This window comes from Petaurus breviceps, unplaced genomic scaffold, assembly GCF_028583685.1.
Source record: "Petaurus breviceps papuanus isolate PSGF00001 unplaced genomic scaffold, PetGlider_PUasm1.0 90574, whole genome shotgun sequence".
Classification (NCBI taxonomy): Eukaryota; Metazoa; Chordata; class Mammalia; order Diprotodontia; family Petauridae; genus Petaurus; species Petaurus breviceps.
Genome location: NW_027187277.1, coordinates 4344019 through 4363699, shown reverse-complemented (window position 1 = coordinate 4363699; position 19681 = coordinate 4344019). Strand labels below are relative to the sequence as shown.

Below are 19681 nucleotides of genomic sequence, written 5' to 3'. Positions count from 1 at the left end.
AGCCACATCTAACATCAAAAGTGCTTTATAATAGCTCATTTTAAAATAATTTATCCAATAAAATTAAACTATCACCTAAAAGATTAAACATTAATCTTAATAATTTCACGAATTCAAAATTTTCTTTTTAGAATCCCTTCAGAAATGTGGCAATAACTAAGCTATCTACTTCCTTATTCAGAAAACTAGAAAAGCTGTTGACTCCCTCCTCATTACCCAAGTTTAATTCAATGTTCTCTTCTACAAGGAGAAAAGCATATAGTAAGAATCTTTTCACTCCCTGGCTAGTAAAGTTTCTTTTTTGAATGTTTAACTTAAGTTCTATGTGTTTAGTTTTTAAATTACAAATATTACAGATCACTCCCATTTTGTGAGCGGTCTTGTGACAAGGTCAAATCTTTAAGTAAAAATAATATTAATTACATTGACTTCGTGTTTTATATCTACAGCACCCATACAGACTTTGTAATAAAAAAAAAGTTAACAGAAATCTATTTACTCTCCCTCTCATACTCCTTCCCACTGGAGGAAAAATTGTTTTAAAAAATATGATGTTAAATCCAATTCCCTCAATGGTATAAAAATAATATATATTTATATACATTATGTTTCATTCTGCACCATAATACATCAACTGTGTATAATGGATAGGATAGCATGTTTCATCCTTAGTAGTCTAGAATCATAAATGGTCTTTGTAATGATCACTGATCTTAGAAGATGCTTGCTTTCTGCAATGTGAACGTGTTTACATATATATGCATATATATATATATATATATACACACACACATATATGTTGTTCTCCTGGTTCTGCTCATTTCATCAGTTTATAAAATTTCTCAAAATTCTTCATTCTTATGATACTGTTGTAATAGAAATTGTTCTGATTTTGCTTATTTTACTCTTTATCAGTTTGTATGTCTTTTGATGTTTTTGAAATTCCATTTCATATAATACAATGGTACTCATATCTATATAAAATACTTATTCGTTCATTCCTCCACTGATGGACATTTACTTAAATTTCCAGTTTTTTTCCATAACAAAAAGAGCTGATATAAACATTCATGTTGCCCAACCGATTAAATGGTCAAAGGATATGAACAGGCAGTTTTCAGAGAGAGAAATTAAAGATATCTATAATCATACAAAAAAAAATGCTCTAAATCACTGCTGCTTAGAGAAATGCAAATAAAACAACTCAGGTACCATATCACACCTGTCAGATTGGCTAACATGACAAAACAGGAAAATTATAAATGCTAGAGAAGATGTGGAAAAATTGGAACACTAATGCATTCCTGGTAAAGTTGTGAACTGATCTGAACCATTTGGATAACAATTTGGAACTGTGCCTAAAGGGCTACAAAAATGTGCATACTGTTTGACCCAGCAATACCACTGTAGGGCTGTATCCCAAAAAAGATCATACAAATTGGAAAAGGATCCACATGCATAAAAATATTTATAGCAGTTCTTTTTGCAGTGGAAAAGAATTGGAAATTGAGGGAATACCCACCACTTGGGGAATGGCTGAATAAGCTGAATATATGAATGTAATGGATACTATTGTGCTACAAGAAATGATGAGCAGGCAGACTTCAGAAAAACCTGGAAAGACTCATATGAACTGGTGCTGAGTGAGGGGAACAGAACCAGGAGAACATTGTACACAGTTATAGCCACACTGTGTAATGACTAACTTTGATAGACTTGGCTCTTCTCAGCAATGCAAGGTTCTAAGACAATTCCAAAAGGCTCATGATGTAAAATGCTATCCACATCCAAAGAAAGAATTATACAGTCTGAATGCCGATCAAATTACACTATTTATTGTCTTCTTTTTTTGTTTTGTTTCTTCTTTCTCATGGTTCATTCCATTGGTTATAATTCTTCTTTACAACTTCACTAATGTGAAAATGTTTAATATGAATATATATATATATGTAGAGCCTATATCAAATTGTGTGCCATCTTGGGAAGTGGGGAGGGGAAAGGGGGATAAAATTTGAAAACCAGAAGCTTGTGGAACGAAATGTTGTAAATTAAAAATAAAAATTTTAAAAATAAAATAAAAATGAATATGCATATTAAAGGACCTTTTCCTCTTTCTTTGCTCTTTTTTGGGCACAGGCTTAACAGTGGTATAGCTGGGTCAAAGAGCATGCAAAATTTAATAGTGCTTGGTGTGTGATTCGTAATTGTTTTCCCAAATAAACGTACCCATTCACAGGTCCAACAAAACTGTATCCATCTGCCCATTTTCCCACTAACAGCTAATAGCCCCTTCAGTTATTAGTATTTCCTTTTTTTTGTCATCTCTGGCACTCTGAGTATGAGGAGAATCTCAGAACTGCTTTAATTTCCATTTCTGTAATTAGTAATTATTTGGGGAATTTTTTCAATCTGAATTTCATCTCTGTTCAAACCCATAAAGTCATTTGTCAATTGGGGAATGGCTCTTTTTCCAAATATATTTGAATCAGTTCCTTATATATCTTGGAATGAGATCTTTATCAGAGAAAACTGCTGCAAAGATTTTTCTCTAGTTAAATGTTCCCTTTTTCTTCTTAACTTTTTTAGATTTGTATGCATAAAAAAATTTAATTTGATATAATCAAAATTATCCATTTGATCTTCAGTGATCATCTATTCTTTTGTTTTGTCATTAACTTTTCCCTTATCTATAGATCTAACAAGTAAAATTACTTTTTCCAACAACAAAGAAGTGGCAAAGATTCTGTATTACATAAAATATGAATAAATAGATAAAAAAATTAAATTTTATATGCAATAATTTGGTAGTTTACACTCCACTGCATTTTTCTCAATTTATTCAGTAAAGAATAAAAAGAAATTTAACTCCATTTTAAAGTATAATTTCACATCTGATTAAAAAAAATCACCAACTATATTTTACCTAAATGTCTGAAATTCAAAACTTATACTTTTTTTTCTTTTTTTTAAAGCAATCGGGGTTAAGTAACTTGCTCAAGGTTACATGGCCAGTTATTTCTGGGTGTGGTGCTGAGTGTCTGAGCCCAGGATTCGATCTCCAGGTCATCCCAACACTGGAGCCAGCGCTCTTACTCGCTGTGCTACTTGGCCGCCCCAAAACTTATACTCTTAGAAAGAATTATATGGTTCTGATTTTATACACCATTTGCAATATTTTATGTTCCTAGAGAATACTTACATGATGAAATATTCTTGTCTATCATCTTATTACAGTTTATATGCCTGTGCTATATTGAAGCACACTTTAAACTCAAGATAATAGAACTGTCATAATTAGCCTAACTCTAAAAACAACTTAAAATGGCATACATATTTGCTTTTGCTAGTATTTGTGGTAACTAATAATGAAAATATGAGGTTTATGTAAATGTAAAAATAGGCCAAGAAATAAAAATAAATATTTAAGTAACAACATAATGACAAGTGCTTCAGTTTCAAATTCTTTTGTTCTTCTATTATGTTTTGTTTAAAGGGTCAAAAAGCTGGCTAAACATGTAAGCCTATGTCTAATGTGAATTTTGACAAGACTGCATTATACTGAAAAAAATATAACTTAAAAAAAGAACTTTAAACTAAGAACCATAAAAGGACTGGGAGTAAAAAAGGTTAAATTTGATTCTCATGTCAAACAACAGAAATTTGGAATAAAAAAAGTAATAGCTATAAGATATAGATTAATTAAAACATAACCTTTTACCTCCCCATCCCTTCTCCAAGGGAAAAAAAATGTGGGTGTTTGGACATTGGCAGAAATAGCTAGAATGAATGAAATGAAGGTATAAATTCATTCCTAACAACAAAGGAATGCTACCCATCCCATGTTACTCTTATCTGGACTTTTCATGATAAGTTAGTATACATAGAAAATGGAGGGGAAGGGGGAAGGAGGTGTTTTTTATGTGGTTCCAGCTCCTTTTGTCTTCCTATCCAGTCTAACCACCTCAAGCCAGACAGAATCAATTTGTAGTTGTGGGCATAACTGGTTTCCTGGGACTATCATCCATGCTGCTTTATTTCCTAGAGCCAGAACACTTAAGACTTAGGTGTATTTAAAAGACGCTGGACACATGTATACTTATCCCATTTTGAATTTTTAACAATGAATCAATCACGTACATAATCCCCACAGTTAAATCAAGTGAGTGTGGGGCTCTTCAAAATCTCTTGACAGATTATATCAATAATAAAGTACTATTATTTTCCCCTAATTAAGAATTATATCCACCTACCTGTCCTGGTTCACACTTCACAGTCCGTTCATTGGGCAGTTCTGCTAAAGACATATCAATTCTTCTGAAACAAAGATATGACAATGATTAACAACTGTAAATCATACACTGAAACGTTTTCATAACACTATATGACCATATTTAGAGTAAAGGTGGTCTATTTCAGATCCCACCCAAGAAAATTTAGGTCACTGAAGCATACAAGGACTTTGCTATGAGACTGTTTTCATGACATGGCAGTTCTTTGGCAGGGACCTCGAGGACAGTAATAAAGTGAGGCAATGACACACTGATTTATTAATCCTTAGTCAGTCACACTAATAACTAATCACAGTTTAAATCTCAACTTTTGTGGTGATTCTAGTAGTGTTTCAATCCTAAAGTTTCTCAGCCACATCGAACACTTGATCTGGCAAGTGCAATTAGACACAGACTCTTGCCTGCCTTCAGTGCTGCCTCTATTTCTATCTAGACCACTACAACTTCAACTACATTCTGAATTCCTCACTAATGACTTCAGCAGGCAAATGATATAGAGAAATAAATAGAGAAGGAAGGTCTTCTGAGGTGACTGCAAAATTCTTTGATACTAGGCCAATAGTTTCAAAAACAAAACAAAACATCATTCCACCTGGATAGATTATACTCTGTTTCTGAACAAGCCACTGAGATTATTGCTGTATAGTGTATATCCTTATAAACTAGCTTATAAGAGAATATATTTTGCCTGATTCTTTAGCCCTGGAACCCCCTTCTAATAAAAGGATAAGAAGAAAGAGGGCTAGAGTCAATATGAAGGATCAAATGCCAAAGGGCTTGCCACAATGGGACAAGGATATGTTTTCAAGCATCCAGCGACCACAACTCTACACTACTCTCTCCCCCAACTTCAAGAGGGCTACTTTGGTCTGGCCAATGACAAACTGTCACCTCAAACCCCTAGCACCAATGAATTCTCACAATAAAATACAAGAAGGCACATAAAGTTGTGTAGTTCTATTCTTTTCCTGTCAAAGGAAATGTAAACAAGTACAGAGACCCAGAGCGAAAAACAAAAACAGGGGGGAAGATGCTCAGCAGCACTTTCTCCTGGATTTTTTTTGCATTTATTCCCATGAGTTAAATGGGAATAGTAATATTAAGTTATTTACCTGTGAATTTCTGGATCTGAATTCATTTTTATTTCATTTATATCAGGAACTTGTGTATCTTGCATTTTTGAGAAACGTTCATGTAGAGTAAGATCAGAAGATGGAAAATAATTTGCTGGAAAAAGATAAGTAGTTTTATCTTACTATACAACTGACTGCACTTAAAAGATTAAATATAAACATACAAAAATCGGGCTCTGAAAATAACAAAAAGAAATGTCTGTTTCTTCTTGAGATTTATGAGATCTAAAACCTATCAGCGTCCAGAGCAGAGCAGGTACTCTATTTGATGAGTACTTTACAAATGAATTGGCAGTGCTGATGTGCTACCTAAATTCCAATTCAAACAAAATAAAATGTCCCCTTCTAATTATCCCACGGATCTGTAACAGAATTACTACGATACGTGCCTATAGAGGGAGTAGTTGTCCCAAGAGAATCTGATTGCTTTTCTTTTTTATTTTTTTTTTTAAGCAATTGGGGTTAAGTAACTTGCTCAAAGTTACATGACCAGTTATTTCTGGGTGTGGTGCTAAGTATCAGAGCCCGGATTCGATCCCAGGTCATCCCGACTCTGGGGCCGGTGCTCTTACTCACTGTGCCACCTGGCCACCCCGTGATTGCTTTTCTTAAGCATAAAGACTATCCAGATCTTGGAAATAAAGACAAACCTAACTTTCTTTTCCATCTTTAGATAGTTTTTGTCATACAAAATCCTAATGAAAAATACCAAATCTTCAAATGGTTGTCTAAAATGAGGCACAGAAATAACGACATCTTTTGATAGTTACAATCTTTTTAACTGGAAGTAAAAAAGAAAAAAAAAAGATACCTCCTCTAAATGCTAATAACAAAATGCTGTTTCAGTACATTTTCCTAGAACTCAAACTTTCAACTCTGGAACCACTGACCCAATATCACTGCTACCGCGTTTCCCCGATAATAAGACCTATCCCGAAAATAAGCCCTCCCCTTACTGTGTAAGATTCCTCTAAAATAAGCCCTCCCCCCAAACTAAGCCCTATTGAGATTGCTACTGTAGTGAAGGTGATCCCCTGTGCTACACGCTACATTATAGTACCCTCTATATGCACTGTCCGTCCACCCCGCCGGGTGAAACGCACGCCGCGCTCCGAGCTGCATCCAATCAGAGCTGCAGCAGTGAGCGCGTCATCCTGTTCTTCCCCAGTGATTTGCTTGCTGGTACATTTTTTTGTTCACATTTACCTGTTTATTAAAATTGCTGTCAATGTTCATTAAAATAAGCCCTCCCCTGAAAAAAAGCCCTCTGGTGTTTTTCTGTCCAAAAAAATAATAAGACAGTGTCTCATTATCGGGGAAACACGGTATTACTAGCTCCCTCTATCCCAAGATCTGACCCCCACATTCTGTCTTAGAGGATGACAAAGTAAAGAAGCCTCGAGTTTGTCACTATTAGTATGAGTCAGAGAAGGCCTATTAGAATCAGTACTCTTATCTGTCTTACAGTACAAACACATATAATGTATTGGCTTAATATCAGGTAAAAAGGCTTAATTTTATTTTTAAAGATGATCAACAGAAACAATTACTTTTTCATTTATGCAAAATTCGTGGAGAATGAGCTTTGTTCCATTTAATTTCCCAAATGACTGAAATAAAACACTAGAATTTAAGAAAACTTCTAAGAACCAAGCTGCATCAACTGACACAGTGCAGTTTTCTAACCAAAGAAAATAGTGCAAGGGTGAATTTTTTTTTTTTGGTGAGGCAATGAGGATTTAAGTGATTTGCTCAGGGTCACACAGCTAGTAAAGGTCAAGTGCTGAAAGTTACGTTTGAACTCAGGTCCTCCTGACTCCAGGGCTGGTGCTCTATCCTCTGTGACACCTAGCTGCCCCTGAAAATTTTTCTTTTAAAGTAAAATTAAAATAAAATTTTTGCTTCAGTCAATGTGCCTGATCCTTCTAGTGTTTAACGTTAGTTTGTTTAGATGACTTATGGAAGTATGGTTAAAATGAGTAACGCATCCCTCTGCATTTCTTTTAAAGATATTTTTCTTTCCCAGACATGTGATTTCACTAATATAGGGAATTCTCAGTGAGGCAATTCCCTCAACCAGTGCTTATCAGCAACTTTTCCCAGGAACCAGTGAGGGGTTAAGACATAGATCAATCAATAATTTATTCATCCAGGTCTTCCTGAGTGTCTTTCATATATACATATAACACTGAGTTGTAACATATAACCCCTTTCCTTTTTAACAAAGAGGACTAACATAATTCAACCTATTTTTGATAACTCAGGATCAACACTGAAAATATAACATAGTAGAAAAAAGCATAAGACTTGGAATTAGGAAAGACTTAGGTTACAATAGGCATTATGATGAAATAAAGAATACTGGCTCCAATCACAGGACTTGGGTTCAAATCCCATCTTTGATATGGACATTGGCCTCAGTTTCCTCTTCTATAAAATGAAAAGAGGTTGGACTAGAAAACCTCTAGTTTCCTACTAGCTTTATATTTATTATCTTATGAACTTTGATCCTGCCTCTAACCCTTAATATGTGTGATCAAAAACAAATCTTTCACTAACGATAGCCATCTACATCAATTTATAGTCACTGCCGTGACCACCTCCCACGCTCTGTCATCTCCTAATCTGGCTTCTGAACTCAGCACTTGAAACCATTCTCTACAGGACTATCAAAGATCTAGCTTCTAAAACTGACAAACTTTTCTTAATACTCATCATCTTTTTCAACCTCTTCATAGCTTCTGACAACTCTTGACCATGCTGGGCTACACTTTCTCCCCTTAATGTCTGTAATATTTCTCTCATGGTTCTCCTAGTCTCTGACTGTACTTACTCAGTCTTTACAGTATTACCACACCATCCATCTCCCATTCACTAATAGTGCATGTCTCTCAAATCTCTGTCCTGAACGCTATATATGGTCAACTGCCAGCTACATGTTCCCACCTGGATATACCAAAAACATCTGTAACTCAACACATCCAAGAGTCCTCATTACCTACTGCCACAAACCCAGCTCTGATCCCTAAAACTTCCTTTATTTTGATGAGGCCACCATCATCCTTGCAGTCCACATGAGCAATCTAAAATCTTCCAAATCCTCACCAATTGCTACATTTTTTTGGCTGTCTCTGCAACATCTCAGATCTACCTTCCATTCTCCATTTCTCATACAAAACTTTATCACCTCAACTATCAGAAAAGCTTACTAATGTTATTGTTATTCCTGCTTCCAGTGTCTTAGTTCTCCAATTCAGCTGCTACAAAACCACCAAAAGAGTTTTCATAAGCTTCAACAAGCTCCCTATTATGTCTGAGACAAAATACTAACTCCTCACCTGGGCACTCAAATACTTTCATCTGGCTCTTGTCTACCTTTCTAAATTTATTTCATACTATGCCCTTCTTCCTTAACACACTCTAACTAAATTGCTGTTTGTCCAAATTTGGCATCCCATCTTCTGCCACTACCCAGGCCCTTCTCTCTTCCTGAAATGCATTCCTCTTACACCTCAATTCAAAGTCTTAGAATGTTTAGCTTCCTTTATGGCTTGTCTCAGGTATACTCTTCTATGGAAAGACTATACTAATTTCCCAACTGTTAGTGAGCTTTCCTTTTTGAAATAATATTTTATTTATTTACCTGTATAAATGTATCCTTCCAGGAAAAAGTAAACTCCTTGAGGACAGAGGTGGTTTTTTCATTTTGTCTTTGTATCCCTAGCATCATGCCTTGTACAAAGTAGGCACTTAATAAATGTTCAGTGAATGAGTACCTTCAATTTCATTAGTAATAAAATGAAAATAATACTTGTATTACCCACCTCACATGGCTGTGACAATGAAATAACATGCAAAAGTTGCTGTCAGCTACTAGTAATTTCATCACTATTAATGAAAACGCATTTATAAAGTGTGTTCCACACATCAGGCACTCTGCTAACCAAAGGTACAAATACAAACAAGTAGGAGAGTCCCTGCACAAGATTACATTCTAATAGATAAGGACAACATGGAGTTGGGGAGCAGAGGGAGCATCTGTGTATGGTAGCTTGGTTTGGAATGGCTAGGAATCTTATGTAAGGCTGGGTTCCTAGCAGGGTAAGATAGTCACCTATCAAAGTCATGTAACTTGGGACAGAGTACAACTTTCAATGGGAACAGGATTATAAATAACAATTTTTATTGTACTGTAATATACTTAGAGTCAGACTTCTATATCTTTACATTTTTCCCCATCCTCTATCACTATCAGAATGTCTCTTAGCTATTAATTCTTGCTTATTTTGTGTGCCCATCTCCATCATCCCTGCCCTCCCAAACCATTCTGAATTCCAGCTTCTCATCTGTTTTGAGATGGAAAATCAGATAACCACGCTTGCTAAAATCCTATGTAAAATGTGAAAAATCAGTCTCTGTAGGAGGACTTGAGGGACTACCCTTTAAACAAAATACATGATTTTAGCATGTGGATTTGGTTGAAGGCTTTTTATTCTTTTCTTTCTGGTTCTAAGTCGTGTTCTGGGTTCCTGGCTAAGTAGCCCCCAGAAAAAGGAGGTCACTCTACACAAAGTTACATACACCAAATACATTCACGTTTTTAAAATTGTTACTTTCAAAGAATATGCATTTTGGGAGCTCTGTGATATGGGTAATTGCCTACCATATATATTTCTTACTGGTTTTTGCAGTTAGAATATTGGAGGATAATAATTCACTCAAACTCATTAGTTTGAGTGAATGTGCCAGACTGTATAACTTCATGAAAGCCAACAAATACTCCCTGTTTTAGTAAGAGAATATAACATGCACTAACCTTTAACTTGATGGATTATTGTGATGATTTCCTGAGTAAATTCTCCCGATGGTTTGTTTTTGACATTTTGTGTTGTGGAGTCAAGATGTTCAAACACTGGATGGAAGTTTTCCTTTTTCCTGCCAACAGCAACCAAATCATGTGACATCTGTTTCTCTGTGGAAAGGCTTAAATCAGCCCAACTACAATAATTTGCTTCTATATTTAACTAAATTTGAAACTACTTTTCTGATCAAAGCACTTGTTTTAAAAAACTAAGCAAAAAGTTTCTGTTATAACAAAAAGATCTTCCCTTATGATAAAGATTGGTCATTATATCATAAAATAAAGATGAAGAATTGGGAAAATTGAACCATAGAAAACTATTCTTGGCTTATTTCTTTAAGGAGATATCACCAATACTTTCTACCTATAAGCAAACATCTCATTAAATTTTTATTGCCAAATGAAAAAAATCATATAAAGTAATTAAAAGATTCAACTACAAATTTTAGTTTTGAGTTTCCTGCTTTCAAATTCTGGTTCAATTTCAGCCACTTTGCATAATATCTTGAAAATAATTAACCAATTCAATAGGCTTTTTTTCTTTTCCAATAGGCTTTCATAAAGTACCTACTATGTACAAGATATTAGGGATACAAAAACAAAAAATAAACAGTTACAGTCCAGGCATCTAGCAGGGTATTGAGAGTAAAAAATATGTACTTTTAAAAATAAATACAAAATACATACAAATCCTAAGTAATAAGTGGGGAAGGACACAATATTAACAATTGGGGAAGGGGTCAGGCAAGGCCTCACGTAGGACCTGACACTTGAACTGAGCTTTGACCTCCAAAAATCAGAAGTGCTTTGACCTCCAAAAATCAGAGCACTCAAGGGATGAAGGACAGCATTCCAGGCAAAAATAGCTAGTTATTGAGAGCACATCAGAGGAGTATAATGTGAAACCAGTCTAGAAAACTAAGATTATTGTACTGGAAAGCCAGATTATGAAGGACTTTGAATACCAAAGAAAATATTTTATATTTTATCCCGGAAGCAATAGGAAACCCCTGACACTTCCTCCTAAGGAGACACAATCATACCTTGCCTTTAAGAATTTCAATTTGGCAGCTCTGTGGAGGATGGTTTAGAGTGGGCAAAGATTAGAGGCAGGGACACCAATCAAAAGACTATTGGAATAATGCAGGCAAAAGCAGATGCTAGCCTCCATTAGCATAGAGTATGAATGAAAAGAAAGGAACAAATGTATAAAATATTTTGAGGTAGAACCAACAAAACTTGTCAACTGACATGATGTAGGAAATGACAGCAAGTGAAAACACCTGGGTGCCTAGAAAGATGACAGTACTCTCAAAAAAAAATTTTAAAGAGGGATGGAATGGGGGTGGGAGGAGAAAAGAATCTTGTTTGGAACATACTGAGTTTAACAAATCTATGGTTTCTGGAGATATGCAACTACACATATTTTATTTTTAAAGTAACATTTCTAATGTTATTTCTTTGACAAAGTTCATTTAAAAAATTACACAATCTTTTTTTAGCAACTGGAGGGAATCTATTACAGCCATTTAAGTGAAATTCCATAAGAATTTAATTTGATTACCTCTGAAAATTATCAAGAATATTCTACTAATTTTAGAAGTTCCAAGATTATCATAAAATATCTACTGATCACAATATTCCCTGATTAATAGAACTACAAGAAATTGTTTTAAATTTCTTTAAGTGTCCCTAAAGTCTGGACACATAGGAAATTTCATTAACCATGCATATCTCAAGAAATTAAATGAATGAAATTTTCAACATTTTCTTTAATATGCATAAATGAGATTTCATAGGAAGACACAGGAGACATAGAAAACCTCATAAATTAAATTAGTCTCATTAATATGGAAAATAGTCCCCAGTAGCTAATGAAAGCTTTTATTCCATATGAAACTGTCGTGGCTAAAACTTATGCTAATTAAATAAAATGTTGCTGAAAATTTCATTCATTTCATTTCTTGAAAATATGCATAAAGTCCTGTAGTTAATTTTTAAAATAGCAACAAGTGAACAACCTCAGCTGTAATCAAGATGGAAAATTTACTCTTCCTGATAGCTAATGACAATTGTAAAAATTCTACCTGGTAATGTAAGTGATATTTACAATCACTTCATAGACTTGAGTTTCAAACTGTAATAATTTATTCACAGGTGTCTAAAAAAATGAAAAAAGTCTGGGGAAGTACCTCAATAAATTTACTTATGTGGAAGGAAATTGTGACCATTAGTATTCATGAAGTTACTTGCGTTTTCCTCTGTACATGATTTAAAAGGTAGGAGGGCATCAAATAACAGCTGTCAAGTGGAGACTGCATTATATATGACAAACAATATCTTCTGAATCAAAAATCTATGTGGCCTAAACAAAGGTTATTTCTTTTGCAAAACTTTCACTGGAAAGCACATTATATTTTTTTAAAACTGAACTGTCCTAGGAAATTTGGGATGTAAGCTAGCTGTATGAGGATGGCATCCTCATCTCAATCCAAAGATGTGGTTGGTAACAAGTTTTACTACCAATGTGTTTTGCATTAAAAATAGATCTATTAAATTATTAAATATTAAAGACTACAAAAATGTGAAAAATTAAATAGAAACACCTAGTTAGGTAGCTAATCCTTTACTGTTATAAAATCATTGTTTAATCTTACTCCTTTCCTCATTATCAGTCAAAGGTCTATAGTTTGCCACAAAAGGAGATGTTCATACCAATGTGCCACAGTTTCTGAAACTAATTCCAAAAGAGGGATTCAAAAAGTGTTTTAGTGATGATTCACTGTTAGAATAAATTTAAAGGGAGTGTTGCTAATGTGAGTAATTTGAAGAGGATAAAAATTATTTGAATGTATTAATTCAGGCACAGTTCTAAGTCATTACTTAATATCAGGTCAGCAAGGATTAGTATGGAATGAAGCAAAATGTCTGACTGGGGACTACATGAAAAATTTTGAAAATTTGGACTCAAATTTCTAGGCAAACAAGCTTATTTTCTGTCTGGTCATGAATCATCAGTTATGTTTGTCTTTTACTTGGTAAAAAGCACTGAACATGAACTATTTATTATTTGGTAAATGCAGAGATCTCACTACATAGACACTAGAATTATACCCAATAACCCTAAAAAAAATGTATTTGATAGTTCTCAAATAAAAACTGATAATGAAAAAAAAATGCTATCAAGATCAGGCCTGAGGTTTGGGTATAGCTCTGTATCTGAAACTCTACAGTATTTCTCCAACTATAAGATTTACTTTCTTTTGAAAATCAGCTTTATTTAGCTTTCTGTTTATCCAATAAGGCAAGAAAAGAAACAAGGAGACGCTGAGAAATAGGGAGTTTAAAAGGGAAAGGGAGCCTTTTCTCTTAAGTTTTAAGTTCTAACTACAGGATTTTATTGCCCTTGACAAGACAGCTCTAGCTACCTCCTAAAGTTTTATAATTTACAAGTAAACTTCAAGGCAAAGGTTCCCTTTCCCTTTTAAGTCCTCTATTTCTCAGTCTCAGCTTCTTTTCCTGATTTTGGGATAAACAGAGAAAAAGATTACACATCAGCATGAAGCCACTGATCTCTGTGAATACCTGCAGTTATTGTTTCTTCAATGAGAAAGGGGTCACTTTCTCATCTTTCTACTTAATTCAGTATAAGTCTCTACTTGCCATTTCCTATCTGCCCATTTTACATTTAGCCATGACTTTCACACAACATTAAGAGTTGCAAAGAACAAATATCATCTAGTAAATGAAAAGAAACCGTTTAAGAGAAACCTGATAAGAATTGGTATGAATTCAGGGTATGAATGCAGGGTGAAATAGACAGAACCAGGAGACTAATTTATACAATAACAACATTCTAAAGACAAAGAATGAAAGACTTCAGAACTCTGATCAATACAACAACCAACCACACTTCCAGAGAGATGATGTTTACCACTTCCTGACAGAGAAGGGACTGAGGGTGCTGAATGATACAGTATTTTAGGAAATGACCAATGCAGGAATTTTTTTTTTTTTGCTTGATACATATCTGTTTCAAGGGTTTTAGTTTTTGGTTTTATCCCCCCCAGAGAGAATAACTGAGGAGAGAAAATATTTGTTCATTGAAAATCTAGTATAAATAATCCCCTTATTTTACAGATGAGGAACTGTGTCCTAAGAGGTAAAGTCAATTGTCTGAAGTCACACAACTAATTACTGACAGAATCAAGTTTCAAACCTAGGTTCTTAGTATGGTACAGTGAAAAAAAAGCATTGGATTTAAAGCCAGAAGATCTGGTTAGAATCCCAATTCTAGAAGTTACTAGTTGTGTGACCTTGAACAAGGTATGTAAAAGTTACCTCTTTGGGCCCAGGTGGATTTCCTTACCCAGTATTATCAACGAAATCTCAGAACCCATTAATAACGTAATAAGAATCCTCCATAATACCTCCCTCTCTCAACCCAAAAAATGGTAATTCTGCCTTCTCTTAAAGAACTCTACCACCCATAGCAACTGTGGACAGCTCTAATACAATTAATCAATTCAACAAAAAATTAATGTTAAATACCTATTAGATGATCTGCTAAGGTCCCTGCAACTTTAAACCTTTGATCCCATGATTCAAAAACCAAATTTTTCCCACCGCACTATTAAGCATCCAATTGTCTCTCAGCAACCATCACTAAAACACAGTGATTTTATTGAATTTAAAACTTGTTCTCTATATCAGTCAAAAAAAAATCACAGCCAATCTTAACTTTTAGAAACATTTCAAAACAGGGTTTTAAACAGCAATTTACTAGTTTCTTAAAAAGGCTAGGCTCCTTGTCAAGAAACCAAAAATTGCCTCAATCCACATAAAACCTAAGAATAACTATGCTGTGAAAAATTGAAAGCTTATACTAGTAATTTGTTAAAAATAACCAAACCTTTTGCTCCTCTCAAAAAAAAAAAGAGCACTGTGATCCAAAACTGCATTCGACAATTAAAAATTCATTTTTAAATTATGAAATTCAAATTACCTTATTCTAGAATCTGGTTACTGTCAAATTTTGAATGAGAAAAACAAATACTCTTGCTAGGCTATGATCTATTTTTTTTTAGAAGATATATTAAAAATACACATTAAGGCTGCCATGGTAAAAGCAACCTGGAACCCTTCCAAGAACAAACCTATTATATACTCAGTACAACTTACCCTTTTTCTAATCTAATGTTTATAAAATAATTTAGTAAAATTATTAATAAAAATTATTTAGAATTACTAAATTAATTAGAAATAATTTAGTAAAAAAACAAATATACCAATAATTAAATCTGATCTATATGTAATTTTCATCTGCTTTTATTATTCATAACAAATAATACTACTGAAGAGGAGAAGCAGCAGGCAGGGCAACCAACGCATAGGCCAGAGGAGCACCCTTTGCCAATCAGGGAGATGCTATAGTATTTCTCTCACTTGATTTAGCCAGAGCCAAGGAGGAACAGGCAGGGTGACCCATGCCTGCAACCCTTCTTGGTCAGGTAACAACAACTCCTAGGAGACTGTAAACATTCTTATTCATCTTCTATTCTCTCCTCTTCTATGGCTAATAAACTACTCTGTTCTTATCCTACTACTGCTGGTCACCTAGGAGCAAATTATCCCCAATCCCTACCTCCCACTATTTCAACCTCACACATCTCAATTTACTTTACACAATACTCAATAGGTATCCAACCCACCCCAGAGTAAATAAACATTTCCTCATCCCAGATTATTGTATCCTCCTGGCTTCCCGTACGGTCATGTAACCACTAGTGATTCACTTTTGAGGTATCTATCTTCACTCACATACCACCTTCTACATGAAATCTTTCCTGATCACCTGAACTAAAGCTTTCCTCCTCTCTGCCTTGTATTTATTTCTATTTATTCTGTCAACATTTAAATTGTCTATGTATGTCTGTGTATATGTGTGTGACACACTTGTCATTTTCCTATTTTAACGTATGCTCCTTGACAGCAGGAATTGTTTCCTTTGTATATATATTTCTACCACCTAGCACAGGGCCTGAAACAGAGTAGGTATTCATTAAATCTGTTGATAATTGACTCATCTGAACAGACTGCCCAAAGCTGCCTTTTATAAAACAAGAAACAGTATGAGTTATAAATAGTATTATTTTTAAGTACATACCTACAGTTTTTTTTTCCTTTACAAGATCATATTTTAGAGATGCATGTATAAAAGTGTCATATTCTTACTAAATGGAAGTATACATTATGATTTGCATCTACTCTAAATTAGAAGATGTTAATACTTAATAGAATTAAGAGGTAAATCTAAAATAAACCTTCACACAAAATAACAAAAAACTGCTCCTTTTAGGATTGTATAATTAGTATTCAAACAACAGAAACAAATGTCTCAAAAACTAACATAGAGTCAAAAATGCTGGTTCTAATATAAGCCTGCCAGTGGCCACCTCTATCCTATGTGTCCACCAACCCCATTAGCTGAAATTAGCTTTTTTCACTAATGACCTTCTGGAATATTAAAATATAGCTTAAATAAAAAGTAAATAAAATACAAATACTATACTTAATTTTATCTGATATTTATTTAGTACCAAAATGAATTAGGCTAGGCACCACTAATACAGATATATTCCATATCTGTTGGGAATTTACATTCTAATAAATCACAAGGATAGTATAAAATTTTTCTTTTCACTATTTTCTTTTTTATAGGAAAAAAATTGTTTTAAAGGAAATAGGGAGAAAGGAACTAATGTTAAAGGTGTTAAAATCAATTCAAATGCTTTTAATAGTTGCTCATTTTTCTACTTCTTTTAATCATACAAGAATACCTGGAGATACTTTATATATTGACACCTAATTACACAAAAGAAGGTGACAATTCATGCAAATTAGGAGAAGGTTTCAAGATAGGTAAATGGAAAAGGTAAGAGTTGATATAAGATCTAGAAACCCAAAGAATTAATGATATCTCCATTAAAGATTCGTCTGGAAAAGTATTCTTTAAAATAAACTTGACCATACTGTGTTTTTAAAAGATAAAATGCATACATGATAGAACAAAGCTGCCAACAAGCAGCCATGCACAAAAAAGTATTTTTCTGCTTTCCTCTTCCCCCCCCCCCTTTTATTTGTTTCTATTCATTTAAAGGTGAGCAGGATTATAATTTACCCTTTGGATGTCTTCAAAGGCAGTCTTAAAACGTTTTAAAGCAGTGTTCTGTATTTTAGTCCAACTTTTCTGAGACCCTTTCTTCACAGAATAAGGGTTCCCCCCTTCCCTAATTCAAGCATGTCCCTTATTGCAAAAATCTTATATCAGTAACTTGATGGGTGATTTAGTTTATGTTATCCCAATTAATATTACCATTTTACACCTTTTATATCTAACTGATCAAGAAAGAGCAAATGAATCAAAAACCAAATCCATTTCTAGGATTTCTCAGCATTCTTTGGGCAGTTAGGTCTTAATATTTAATTCAATTAAAATCTCTTTTGGTTTAAGGCTGGATCTGAAAGTAAATCTAATTTAGTTCCTTCTGGCTAAGTAAGAGTAAGTAGGGAAGTCCAAAGGAATAACTTAGGGTCTTTTTTCTCCCACTATTGTCACTTGCTCCCCCTGGAGAGAATTTTTGGTTTTAATGTTTGCTGTTTTTTTTGGAGGTGTGGTAAGGTGAGGAAGAGTGATAATACAAAAGTCAATCTAGCCCCACTTAAGCCCTTAAAAGACCTATTCTCTAGGGGCGGCTAGGTGGCACAGTGACTAGAGCACCGGACCTGAAGTCAGGAGGACCTGAGTTCAGATCCGACCTCAGACACTCAACACAAAAACTAGCCGTGTGACCTCAGGCAAGTCACTTAACCCCAACTGCCCTCCAAAAAGCAGGAAAAAAAAAGACCTACTCCCTGGTACTCTCTGGGTAAAAAAAAGCAGAGTCCATCATGCCAGCTTTTTTCAAGCTCCACAAAATTTCAGGTCCACTACTATAGAACTAACTCCTCTACTTCTTCCCTTCTCTGACTGAGTCTCCAATACCTAAAATCTCAACCCAATTCTTCCCCTCTCCCCATCTCACTAACTCAGATAAAAATTATTTTCATGGATACTTGACATAATTTTAAGATGTATTTATGTTATTTTTCTGTAAATACAGAAAGGAATCTCATGACTCCTTTAACATCTTTACCTGTAATTAAGAAGGTTCTAACAAAGGATATAAAGAGCTGAGATAATCAGCAAAATTTGCACAGTTTTTATAAACTGATATGTACTTGTCACTGACAAGCCACCACCATCATTACAGGACTTTCTGGAAAATCTGCTTGTCTACTTTAATATGCTTCTGGATTTTCATAAGCCAAAAGTAAAGATCAAGCAAAAATTTTTAGTAGACTTCAAAGAAAAGCAGAGAAAAGATAAATACCTGTACTTATCTATTGTCTTCTTCATATCCACTTTAACTGTAAGCAATTTCTTCTTCAGACTGACATTCGAAGATTTCCCATTTGAATGTCTATGTGTATCATGCTGGCTACTGGAATTATCTTGCTCTTTTTTCAAATCAATTTCTTTCTTTACTCTTTCCTTCAGTTTGTTATTAAAGAGTCTCATATCAACATCATTTTTATAAGGATTAGCACAGGCACTACAGGCCTTCTGAGGATATTTTAAAGTATCAATGCTCCCTTCCTCAGTCTCTCTCACTCTTCCACTACTACTAAAACAATCTAACTCTCTATTTAGAGAACCCTTTGGAGAAGTGTATTTTCTTTCTTCTTCCTTGGAATACTTCTGCGTTCTTCCATTAGAAAAGGACTGTTCCTCATCTGAGTGCTTATAACGTTTGTGTCGATAGCGATAAGATAACTTTGCTAATGAATTATCCTCTAGGTACTCCCTTTCCGCAGATCGATAGATTTGGGGTTCAACACTCCTTCGTCCTTTCTTCTCTTGGTAAGATGGTAAAGAGTGTTCTGGCTTCCATTTAGGATTCCTGGGTAGCTCTCTGCTTTCATATCTTTCCATGTCTTTAGTTCTTTTTGATGTATGTCCATATTCTCTGAAATCACCATCCTCAGGATACCTGTGTTGACATAAAGCAGTTTACACTTGCACTAGAGAGAAGAAAGTGAGAATTTATATGTGTAGAATGTTGTACAGAATGGCCTTAAAAGCAGAATGCAGAAGTTAACCTATAATCCACAAGCCTGTGCAGAGAGGCACAAAGTAATTAAAGAAAAATAATAATCTTTTTAAAAAATATTCTAGCCATCAACATGATTTACCTTAAAGATAAATACTTCAGAACTCCCAAAAGCCCATAACAAAATTACAATTTTAAAAAATGTTTTAGACAAAAGCCTTTCAAGGTGGTTCTCTTCAACTATAA

The 19681-nt window shown here is 34.3% G+C and overlaps 1 protein-coding gene across 4 annotated transcripts in view; it reads right to left on the bottom strand.

The window, feature by feature from the left end:
- Nucleotides 1–19681, bottom strand: part of BCLAF3 (BCLAF1 and THRAP3 family member 3) — a 108058-nt gene that overhangs the window by 54868 nt on the left and 33509 nt on the right. For 3 of the 4 annotated variants that reach the window (XM_069063452.1, XM_069063455.1, XM_069063453.1), the window contains exons 5-8: nt 18716–19375; nt 10239–10357; nt 5402–5516; nt 4251–4314 (exon numbers count right to left, since the gene is read on the bottom strand). In XM_069063452.1, the coding sequence (XP_068919553.1) occupies nt 4251–4314; nt 5402–5516; nt 10239–10357; nt 18716–19375 (958 nt within the window). The remainder of the gene's footprint in view (nt 1–4250; nt 4315–5401; nt 5517–10238; nt 10358–18715; nt 19376–19681) is intronic. The other variant, XM_069063454.1, reaches the window with a different exon arrangement.